General features: G+C 45.3%; 1 protein-coding gene across 1 annotated transcript in view; it reads left to right on the forward strand.

Moving 5' to 3' along the window:
• The first annotated feature begins 2,582 nt into the window (after positions 1 to 2,582).
• Positions 2,583 to 12,424, forward strand: part of LPCAT3 (lysophosphatidylcholine acyltransferase 3) — a 29,831-nt gene continuing 19,989 nt past the window's right edge. The window contains exon 1 of the mRNA XM_030834553.3: positions 2,583 to 2,848. Within this exon, the coding sequence (XP_030690413.1) occupies positions 2,698 to 2,848 (151 nt within the window). The 5' untranslated portion in view covers positions 2,583 to 2,697. The remainder of the gene's footprint in view (positions 2,849 to 12,424) is intronic.

Below are 12,424 nucleotides of genomic sequence, written 5' to 3' on the forward strand. Positions count from 1 at the left end.
AGTAATGAGGGAGGAGGGATTTCACTAATACCTGATGCTTATTTCTATACAGACACAACCACTTTGGTTTATAATTATCTTTTCATGTCTCTCTTCCCCCATACACAGAGCTTCCTGTGGGCAGGGACTGTCTCTTATGGATCTTTGCATCGAGGGACCAGCACAGAACCTGACTTACTAAACCCTCCATGAATGTGCTGCATTATAAAGTAAGAGGCCATATAATCTTAATCTTCTCCCACTCACCAGCTCAGCAGCTAGTGTAACTGGAGAAACCGGTGCTGCGTTGGAACAGTAGGAAGAATGAAGGGAATGTAGCCGATCAAACACCTGAGGGGAAAGGCAAACAGGAATCTGTTGTGTCAACGGAGACACAGCCTCTTGCCACACAGACTCTTGTCTTGGAAAACCAGAGGTGTAAGAAGGGGCAGACATATTACCTAATTGCACAAAACGAAAAGAAACCGACTTCGTCTATTTTTAAATAGGGTCTAACTAACTAGATGCTTTAATAAATATATCTTACTTATTCAGCAAATCAAAGATTTTAAGGGTCTTAAGTAACATTTAGCCAAACACTTCAATTAGGCAAAATCTAGTAAAATTGAAGGTGTGCAAACCTTACAACTCATGATTCCCCTCCTGGTTATAAACCCTAGAGGGGTGTTTTCTACACTGAGCAAGTAGTGATATCAAGTTAGTGGATCCTGATGAGCAATTTTTTTAATGAATTAAAATAGAATAGAAAATATAAGAGAACACATCACATACACACGCTGCACACATGCGTGTACATATTAGTTGCGTAGTGTATGAGCATGTGTGTATACTGGGTAGCAATGTGTTTCCTACAATAGACCCCAGTTAATTTAAAAAAAAAAAAAAATCCATTTGGAGTTACAGCCCTAGAGAAACTTTCACTGTTGCTTAAAGGAGAATGTCCACAGCTGCCATGTTTGTAATAAAAGAAATACATGAATAGTAAGTGATCCAAGTATTCCTCAACATAATCATGAAAAATAATTGTGGTATAATCAAACAGTGCAATGTTACTTCACAGTTAAAACGACTGTATTACAGCTACATGTAGAAACATGAATGTCTCAATAAAGATGTTAAGCATAAAAACAAGTTGCAAAATGATACATTCACTGTAACCATAAATATAAACTTTAAAAGCATGCAAAACTATATTATAATTGTTTATGGATATATACAGAGTGTAAAGTATAAAAATAGGCATGGGGTTGATAAGTACCAAAGTCAGAAAGGAGGTGACCTCTGAGAAGGAAAGGAGGGAAATGCCCTGTGGAAGGGATACACCAGGCTCTTCAGCTGTACATGTGATGTTTGTTTCTTAATCTGGGGGATGTTATATTATTCTTGACTTCTCTGATTTTTTTTTAAATTTTGTCCCCCAAAAAAGAGGAGGGAGGTGAAATTTAAGGTTTCAATTCTGTCGCTGCCCCTTACTAGGGAAGGAACTTAGCGAGTTCCTTAATTTCTCCAAGCCTCTGTGTCTGTAAGAGGACATCGTAATAATAAATATCCTGTTTCATAATCAATTAAGCGAAATAATATGGGTATCAGAGCTGCATAAAGCGCGAAGTGCTATAGAAGTATTAGCTGTAATTGTACAAGAATGCTCCACGAATTCCAGTGGTTACTGGAAACTCTTAGTGTTCCTTTGTTAAGTATTCTCACGGAACCTTGTTCCTTTCTCTTGCAATTACACGCTTTATATGACCGTGCGCCATCCCCACTCCACAGCTCTGGGCTCAGAGCCCAGCACAGGCCCTGGTACATTTTCGTTAGCCTAATCTGAACAGTGGAAGTAAGAATGGGAAGCAAGGTGGGAAGAAAGGACTTTTATTTTGTCTTCAGTCTCTATCCTCTTTGCACTTTGATCTTGAACCTGTATTACCTGAATAGTGACAAACTAGTTTAATTTTTAATTAAAATCATAAGGACTAAATCAGCATATCTTAACTGCATCGCCTCTCGGGGGTAGGTAGTTTTAATACAGGAAGTTACATGAAATCAAAGGAGCAGGCAAAGAGTGCTGGGGGCGCCGGGCTCTCCCCACCCTCGGGGAGGGAAGGCGGCGTGCCTAACGGTTCAAAAACGGCCGAGGCGCCGTTAGAGGGCGCTCGCGAGCCCGCGGCAGGAATTCCCGCCCTCCCGTTACATGCCCCAGTAACCCCGGCGCGCCGGCGACCGAGAGTAACCTCGCGATCGGGTGACGGCCCCCCCGCCCTGACTCTCGCCTGCTCCGTCTCAGCCAATGGGGAGGCAGCGCTCGAGCCGGCCGGACTCTCGCCCGCCCCGACTCCTCCCCCGAGCTGTTAGAACTGAGTTGTACAGTCGCCGCGCCGTCGGCTTCTGACTTTTCCAATCAAGGGTCTAGTTCCCGATTCCGAGCCCCGCCCCCTGCCGGCCCCGCGTTCATTCTCGGCCCGAGTCACCTTTGCCTTACAAACGTTCGTCCCCGCCCCCTGCCTACCTTGCGGCGTGAGGCCCCGCCCCCTGCCCGGGCCGACCAATGATCGGCTGATCCCGGAGCCGCTGGGCGGTCCTGCAGCCAATGCGCACGCCGTGGGCGGGCTCCGGGCCGGAATTGGGGGTGAAGCTCCAGCGTTGTGCCCACATTTGGGGCGCGCGGAGCTGAGGGGTCCCCGGGGGACGCCCGGAACTAAGATGGCGTCCGCAGCCGAGGGGGACGTGGGAGCGGCGGCGGAGCTGGCGACGGTGCTGCGGGGCGGTTTCCAGAACCTGAGCCTTAACAAGTTGGCGACGTCCCTGGGCGCGTCAGAACAGGCGCTGCGGCTCATCATCTCCATCTTCCTAGGTAAGGACCCCTCGCGGAGTCCCCAAGGAACGGGGAAGTGACCGCCCCCTCTTCCCGGAGCCACCTGGAGGGCTTTGTGGGGTGCAGATGTGAATCCTAGAACACACCAACCAGCTGTGGAGAGGAAGACGAGTCTAGTCCCGAGTCTGGGGGCGACATGCCCTCTGAACCTCTTCACCTTTCCCTTCGACCCCTGCTGTACCCTTCTGGCCCCTCATTAGGCGCCACCACCCTCTCATCCTGCCATGCTCTACCCTGTGTCCCGGCGACCCGTCCTTATTTGTCTCTCTCTGGAGTTCTCTCTGTCCATGTGTACTGCTGTTATTAATATCAACCGTCACACACGTGCGCTTCTTATTGGCAGTTATAGGCCCCCTAACTTAGATATTTTAGTCCTATGGGCCCCCTCAGCCCCATACTCCATACTTGCATATTCTGAGTGTCTCTTGTGCATTTCCAGCTTGTATTACACCTTCATCTTTTTGTCCCGCTTCTAATATTTTGCTCTTATACCATATTGCTTTTTCTTTTCCTCAGCCTTACACCTGTCATTTACCCTGGAATATCGCTTTAATACTGGGCTTGGGAAACAAGAGTGGCAACTTCTTAAAAACTACCCATGCTACCCCAAGCGTTTATTGCACACGTGGTTCAAAGGATGTTTTGTATCTGCATTTATGTCACAACAAACTGTATTATAACTGGTTTATAGACTTTTTTACTGCATCCTTTCTCCGTGGTTTTTTAATACACGGAAGCAGCATGGCACAATGAGAGAAAAAAAAAGTGTGTGGACTTGGAAAACAAATCAGACCCAGCCCTGCTGCTGCTTACAAACTGTGGGACCCTGGGCAAACCGCTTAACCTCTCTGAGCCTCAGTTTTCTTATTTATGAAATGAGGACGATAATGCCTATCTGATAGGACTGCTGTAAAGTCTTGTAGGAGTTCAAAGGTGAAGAGCTGATACATAAATATTTGAGTAGCTGGAAGGTTTTAGGAAGGTTATGGGACATTAGCTAGGAGAGTAGGGGTGGGGAAGAACTAAGCACACAAGACTGGGGGGCAAGAGTGGGTCTGAACCACAAGAAATTTGAGATAACTTGGGCAGATGTGGAAAGCCTTAAATGCCGGGAAAGAAATTTGAAAGTTATCCAGTAGTCAGTAGAGACACTCACATATATCACCTAACCCGATCTAGATAATGGGAGAGGCATTAATTCATATTTAAACAACCTTGGGTAATGTCATTGTCACTTGCCTATTACACACCAAACCAGTATAATCTTCCTTTCTTCCAGATGAAGGTCACCTTTTCCCTCCCTTGTAGAACTGTAAAATTTTAGAGGCGGACAGAACGTTTGGTTGTGTGACTTGCTTCATGTCACATCACCCAGATCTAACCCAAATTTATCAGTACCTCAATCTAAGTTTCTCTGCACCATACCAACTTTGAACTTCCTACTTCTTCATCCTTGTCTCTGGCCCAGTTATTTGTTGGTATTCTAATTGGCAATTAAGAGTGTTTACATTTCATTCCTTAGGAAGCTCACTGTTGATGTCTCAACTATAAATTGAGAATGTAACACAAGAAGCAACAAATTATAAGGGGCAACCTGTTAAATGGAGCTGGGGCTGGAATTAGGACTTGGAATCTGTCCTTTTAGTGCTGACATAATCAAATACAGCCTGTACTCTCCTGGTGGACTACTATATACTATCGTGGTGCATACAGCTGTCTAGAAAATTGTTTTCTCCGTATCCCACCCCTCTAACCTCATCCTCTCATTACCACCAAGCATCAAAGTAATAAACACTTGGCATAATACATCTACCACACTCCTGAGCCCCCTTGTCCATTGTACCATTTCCCACATCCCCCCTTCCTATCCCACATGCGCTATTGCCTTCAGTACCTCACAGTATATCTCACGTTTAGATCAACTTGGGGTTCACGTTACCTCAGATCAGGCATAGGTCTTGCACGTGGATGTATAGGACTGTATTTTCTAGGTTTATGTTAAATAAATACATAGAAACATAAATTGATAAGCTTGTTGACAAGTGTGTGGAAGAAAGGGTGCATTCTGGTTGTAAATATGTTTCTCTTACAAAGGTATTATCACTTCTGTGTATTGTAACCTAGAAACCAGTAGCTTTTCAGCAATGGAGTTCCTGAACCAGCTCTCTTGGGGAGCTGGGATACTGGAGGAAATCCTTGCTTGAGGTACCAAGAAGGCCTGTAGTCCGAAATGATTTCTGACTCACTTTCTTCACTTTCTACTAATGAGATTAATGTGGGTTAAAAGCACCTAAATGCAGGTACCCTGAGGGAAGGGTTAGGTATTATATATTGATATCAGACATTTACATTTTAAAGGGATAGTCTCATTACTTTTTTTTAAATTGTACTCGACATTTTTTAAGGGAGCTTTATTTTTTTAATTTTTATTTATTTTTGGCTGTGTTGAGTCTTCATTGCTGCGCCCAGTCTTTCTCTAGTTGCGGCGAGCGGGGGGCTACTCTTTGTTGCAGTATTCAGGCTTCTTGCGGTGGCTTCTCTTGATGCGGAGCACGGGCTCTAGGCGCTCAGGCTTCAGTAGTTGCAGCACACAGGCCCAGTCGTTGTGGCTTGCGGGGTCTGGAGCGCAGGCTGAGTAGTTGTGGTGCACAGGCTTAGTTGCTCCGCAGCATGTGGGATCTTCCCGGACCAGGGCTCGAACCCATGTCCCCTGCGTTGGCAGGCGGATCCTTAACCACTGCGCCACCAGGGAAGTCCCAATACCTAAACTTTTTGAAACATCATTGTATCCTATGATCTTTGGAATAAACAAAATGCTCTCAGTTTCTTTATGGCTTAGTTTTCCCCATTTGCTAACATCTCTTGTTATTCTCCAAATATTATTATCGTTACTGAATCATATGATTATCCCCTCATTACTATTTTAATTAGATAGTCTCATTACTTTTTCCTTAACATCTTACTCTCCCTACTTGAGTTCTGTGTGCCAATCTTGAGGTGGGCCACCCAGCCTTTAAACCTTTTTAACTGAGACCCATGATAAGAAATATGTCTTACGTCATGACCCATTATACACATAGGTGAATGCTTGCATTGGAAGCAAAAGTTTCAGGAAACATTACTCATCCTGTGTATAGGCAGTGTGTTTGGCTATTTTCTATTTTATTTTTTAGTATTGTTGATGACCTGCTAAATTGATTTCATGACCCATTAATGGGTTACAACAAGCAGTTTGAAATATCCTGAGTTAGAGGCTGTGATTTTTAATATTCCGTACTTCGCGGAAAGGGTAAGCTTACGAGCACTGCTGCACTGGAGTATTTTGAGCAGGCAGAGGACTGTTGTGGGAGGCATGGTTTGTGTTGCATATGATTTGCCAGGAGTTTTGGTGGAAGATAAATTCTGCTGTGAGCTCTGGTGCTGCCAGATGCTACTGGAAAACATCTCGGCCTCAAAAACTTGGGTTTCAGCGTTCCTTAGCATAATTAATAACATGAATTGTCCCAAACGAATTCAGTAAAATGTACCTACTGTGGGTGAAGCCCTGTACTTGAGCCTTGTGAGGGCAAGGGCGGTGGTGCAGAATGAGTAATAGGGCCGGGCACCCGAAGGTATGACATACGGTCTGTTGGGGGCAGGGAATGGGCACAAGATAAGTACTGTCATAACCACAGTAACAGGCAGGAGTCTAAGTGCCATCAGAGAGTTACAGAGCTTTGTGAGATTTAAACACTGGCCCTTTAATGAACCTTGAAAGTCGTTGAATAAGGTTTCAGCAGACGGAGATGGTGAGACGGAGGAATAGGGTGAGCCGGGGGCACCGAGGCAGGGATGTGTGGTTACACATTCAGGGAACAGGAAGTGGTCCAGCTGGACCAAAGCAGAACCTAAGGAGAGAAGTGGTGGGAAATAAGACTGGAAACGTGGGTCGTGGAGCCTTGAAAGCCAAGGCAAGGAGTGTGTGCTTAAGCAGGTGATAGGGAGCCTTCCCAGATACCTGAAAGGGGAGCGATGTGGCTGGCACTGTACTGGGAGCTGATACAGCGGTAGAGGCTCTTTTGGAAGGTAGGTTCCGTGGCCACTTTCATCTACACAGCTGCTCGAGCCAGAAGCCTAAGAAGCGGCCTTGCCACCTCCCTTTCTCTCTCTCCCCTCACCCCCATCACCAAGTCCTATCAACACCACCTCCAAATTGTGTGCCAGATACACCACTTTCCTCCATCACCACGGCCACTGACCATCTGTCACCAGAACCACCTGAGCAGCCCCCAGATGGGTCTCTGATTTCTTCCTGCCCACCCAGTCCGTTCTCTGAGAGCAGCCAGGGTGGTCCGACCCTGCGCCTCTCCTACTCAGACCCCTTCAGGGGCTCCCATACCCCACTGGGAATCTCCTGCTCCCGCCTTGACTCAAGCAAGTTCACAGCCTTGTAGCCACGTGGCCTTCCCCCCGTTCCTCAGAAAATGCATCAGGTCCTTTCCAGCCTCGAGCCTTTGTACCTGCTGATCCCATTGCCAGCAACGCGCTGCACTCATTACCTACCTGACAGAGCCTTTTCGTCTTTCAGGCCTCAGTTCAAATGTTCACTTCCTCCAAGAGTTCTTTCCTGCCTCTCATTTTAAGTTAAGTCCCCTGCTGTACTTTCTCCTACTGACTGAAATCTCTTTCTAAGTATACATGCCAATGTGTAATTATATATTTGCAGATGAGGGCAGAAATCATGTAAGTTTTGTTCGTCACTGTGTACCCAGAGTTTAATACAGTACCTAGCTTATGGAAAAGGCCCAATAAATAATTGTTGAATAAGTGAATGTGTGAATGAATGACTGGGCAACTGATTCCATGGAGGATAAAGAAGTAGTTGAAAAAAAAAACAAACTGAGTCTTTCTGCCAGCGTAGCTAGAAAGGTGACAGTGTCTTTCACAAATGAGAGGTCAAGAGGAGATGGTGCTCAGTGCCAGGGAATGATCTAGTTTTGGACTTGCTTTAGCTTCCAAGGGCACCTCCAGGTTGTATTGTGAAGCCTAGTGTTCAGTTCAGGAAAAAAGTTGGACTAAAGTTGTAGTTTTAGGGACTTCCCTGTGGCGCAGTGGTTAAGAATCTGCCTGCCGGTGCAGGGGACACGGGTTCGAGCCCTGGTCCGGGAAGATCCCACATGCCGTGGAGCAGCTAAGCCTGTGCGCCACAACTACTGAGTCTGTACTCTAGAGCCCTCAAGCCACAACTACTGAGCCTGCGAGCCACAACTACTGAAGCCCACGTGCCACAACTACTGAAGCCCACACGCCTGGAGCCCGTGCTCCGCAACAAGAGAAGCCACCGCAATGCCCCCCTCTCGCCGCAACTAGAGAAAGCCTGCATGCAGCAACAAAGACCCAATACAGCCAAAAATAAATAAATAAAGATATAGTTTTAGGAGTCAATCGTGATATCATAATTGAGTCAGGGAGGGACTGAAGCTCACACAGAAGAGAATCTAGAGTGTGTTGATGTTGCTGCCCTTTGCTGATAATGACAGTGGCTGCCATTTATAAAGTGCTCAACAATACCCCACCTAAGCTTGCCAATTACCCCTAAGATATTTACAGCACTCTTATCATCTCCTTTGTGTAGATAGGGAACTGGGACCTCCAAAGGTTGAAGAGCTTTCCTAAGGTCACACCTGTTTCTGCCCACCTCTAAAATCCCTGCTCCACCACCTCGGGATTGGGGGGAGCATGCAGAGGTGGGAAAGGCAAAGGCCCTTGGCGTCCTTCACTGTTTTCATTCTACGCGATTGAGCCAAGATGTCAGCAGCATGTGAGATACCTCTCTGAGGCCAAAGCTGGCGCCGGCCAAATGAAGCGGATGGCCACCCCGCCCAGCGCAAGCTTCCTCCCCAAGCTTGGCCGCAGCTGTGGCTTGGCTGGTGGACTCACCAATGGCACTTGGGGGTAAGGGCTCATTCCTCGGAGGTTCCAAATTAGCACCACTACGGTTAGCAACCTTTAAAATCAAAGGAGGTCCTGCAGTTAAGCTCCCTTTGGACCAAAGTCAGGTCTGGCCCTTCAGAACTAAATCATCATTCAGGGCAAAAAGCTTTCTTCGGGTAGCAATATGAAGAAAACCAAAGGTAAGCAAGATGAAAATCGCACTGCATTAACTAAACAAATGGGACCTCAGACCATAGTACAAAGCAGTTTCCAAAAATTCTATGATTGTGAAATAAGGGAGTTGTCCTAAATGACTTTCAAAGCCTCTTCTGCTATCCTAAAAGGCTAGGTACATTCTACATTTTAGACTTTATTCTAATTCATAGCCACAAATTTCATCATAACCTAAAGCTTCCTGTTGGGGATTTCTTTTAAATATATTTTTCCAACTACTTTTTTTTTTTTTTTTTGAAAATAAATGCTCCAACAAACCAGTTTGACACATTCATGACTTTAAAGCAATTAATTAGAATTTTACTCATTTTCTTTTTTTTTAACATCTTTATTGGAGTATAATTGCTTTGCAATGGTGTGTTAGTTTCTGCTTTATAACAAAGTGAATCAGTTATACATATACATATGTCCCCATAGCCCTTCCCTCTTTCCAACTACTTTTTATCTACACTCCAATATCTTACATTGCATGAAACTTCATGTTTGAATGCCAGTATAACTTTAATGTCAAACAGAACCATTTCTTTGCAGAGGCGTGTGTAAATCAGGGCCCATGAGATTATACACACAGAGGAATTTAACAAAAGCAATTACATGCCCACTGACATTAAATCTGTCCAGGCAGCCATGGGAACTCACTGAAGGAGTCCCGTCCAGCAGCCTTTTAAAAATGGGGTTTGGTCTTCAAAAAGGAAATGGCATTTCAGCTGGATCTTAAAAGGTGTGGAAGATTCTAGTCAGGTGGAAATAAAAAGGGAGCTTTCCAGCGGCAAAGAATAATGAGCATGTATGTGGAGAGCAGGAAAAGTGAGAAAATTCTGAGGAACAGCAAGTAATCCAGTTTGGCCAGAACAACAGAGGCTCCATAAAGGAGGAGCAGAGAAGAGCCTGGTGGAGTGTTCAGGTGTGTGGGAGGTGCAGGTGGCCGAGTAGGTTGAGTAAGCTGGCAGGACGCGCATCATCTTCAGAGACCTGCGGGCCTATGTGCGCGTCTCTAAAACTAATTAAGATTAAATATGTACTGGGACTTCCCTGGCAGTCCAGTGCTTAAGACTCCGTGCCTGCCCTGCAGGGGGCACGGGTTTGATTCCTGGTCAGGGAGCTAGGATCCCGCATGCTGCGCGGCACAGCCAAAAAAAAAAAAAAAAAGATTAAACATGTACTACTAGCTGTTTCACCATCGACCAATTACTAAACTTCAGCCATCCTCTTCCTCATGTTCCCAAAGGCCAACTTTACTAAAGAAATTGAGGTTAAGAGTTAAGCAGTGTATCTGATCAATAATTCTTTAATTATGTTTAATTCATAACAAGCAGCAATATTTTGAAACAGAATACAAAATGTACCTGCACTTTAAAAGATAACATAGTCATCAAAGAGCTGTTTTATTTCTGGAGAACTGCCTAAGCGGATCCTTCGCATGTGTGCGTTCACTCTCGTTCTGCTCTGCAAAGCGTGAGAAGCATTGCTCCTTGGGAAGCTCTGAGGACTAAACGAGATGAACTGTATAAACACCTGAGCAAGCCTGACCCAGGGTAGTTTTAAGTAACCGTTCTCTCCCTTCCCTCAATAGATCTTCATCTCCTTCCTTTCCCAGGAGACTCCAAGTGTGGTCTTGGGGCCAGCAGCATCAGCTCTCCTAGGAACTCGTTAGACACGCAGATTCTCAGGTCCACCCCCAACCGACTGAATGAGGAACTGAGGACGGGGCCCAGTGGTCTGGTTTAACAAGCCCTCCAGGTTTTACCGGTTCCCCTGACGTTGGAGGATCAAGGGTTTAGCGTGTGGCTTCAAGTATCTGTTTTGTAATACTTGATGTCCTGATAGTACCTTAAACTTTTTGAAATGTCATTGTATTCTGTGATCTTTGAAATAAACAAAATGCTCTCAGGTTCTTTATGGCTTAGTTTTCCCCGTTTGCTAACATCTCTTGTTATTCTCCAAATCTTATGATCATTCTTGAATCATATGATTAATGTCATTATAACAATGACGTTATTATATCATTATCATCTTTATTATCAGAACTATCATCATTACCCACACCGTCTGTTGTGACTTGGAGCTTTAACAAAAATTAGGTGCCCTCATTGCAGCTGCCGGGGAGAGATGTTCTAAGTGAACTGTCCTTCTCAAGCAGAGAGTTGTGGGTTTTTTTGGTTTTTTTTTTTGCGGTACGCGGGCCTCTCACTGTTGTGGCCTCTCCCGTTGCGGAGCACAGGCTCCGGACGCGCAGGCTCAGCGGCCATGGCTCACGGGCCCAGCCGCTCCGCAGCATGTGGGATCCTCCCGGACCGGGGCACGAACCCGTGTCCCCTGCATCGGCAGGCAGACTCTCAACCACTGCGCCACCAGGGAAGCCCAAGCAGAGAGTTTTTAAGGTAGGGGTGTGTGTGTTGACATTTTCCCAGCAGTTGCTGAAGTCAAGGGTAAGGAGATTTAGGGCCCACTTGGAGTTCTCTTGATGAAGCAATAATAGCTTCCTAGAGACCTTAAAGCCTAAGATTTGTGTAGCCCAAGAGATGTTGCATGCATCTTTATTTACCTCTATTTTCAAGACAAGAAGGGGAAGCGGGGGGCGAGTAAGACACTAAAAATAAGGATAAGTAATTTCTGGATAAGAATTTCCTTTGGGTTTAAAATGGACTGCTTTTGAAATCTAAGTTCCTCCCTATTCAAGCAGTGGCTTTGAAGATAAGTGAGATTCATGAAACTCTGGACACCCTGAATGAAGGATTCTGTCTGAAAACCATGTGTACTATAATTGTTAGTAATAGAGGCGTCTGATGGAAGTGTCATTGCGTTCGAATTATAGAGACAGTTGGCCAGAAAGCGGGTAGAAGGTCAGGCCAGAAATGATCAGATTCAGGTTTTGTTCTTGATTCACGTGAAGTCAAGTAGATGGTTTAAATGCCTCACGCTAACCATAGGCTAAGTTTAAATTAAAAAGCTTTGTCAATTAAAGATACTTTTCAGTATCAAGTAGCTATCATGTTGCTACGGCATTTTGATAAGAAAAGTATACATAGTCAGACATGAATAAAGACACAGATGTAGAGAATGGACTTGAGGACACGGGGAGAGGGAAGGGTAAGCTGGGACGAAGTGAGAGAGTAACACTGACATATATACACTACCAAATATAAAATAGATAGCTAGTGGGAAGCAGCCGCATAGCACAGGGAGATCAGCTCGGTGCTTTGTGACCACCTAGAGGGGTGGGATAGGGAGGGTGGGAGGGAGACGCAAGAGGGAGGGGATATGGGGATATATGTATACGTATAGCTGATTCACCTTGTTATACAGCAGAAACTAACACAACATTGTAAAGCAATTATACTCCAATAAAGATGTTAAAAAAAAAAGTATACATAGTCATACCTGCTACATGAAATTATAAGTGGTGAG

This window comes from Globicephala melas, chromosome 10 (genome assembly GCF_963455315.2).
Source record: "Globicephala melas chromosome 10, mGloMel1.2, whole genome shotgun sequence".
Lineage (NCBI taxonomy): Eukaryota > Metazoa > Chordata > Mammalia > Artiodactyla > Delphinidae > Globicephala > Globicephala melas.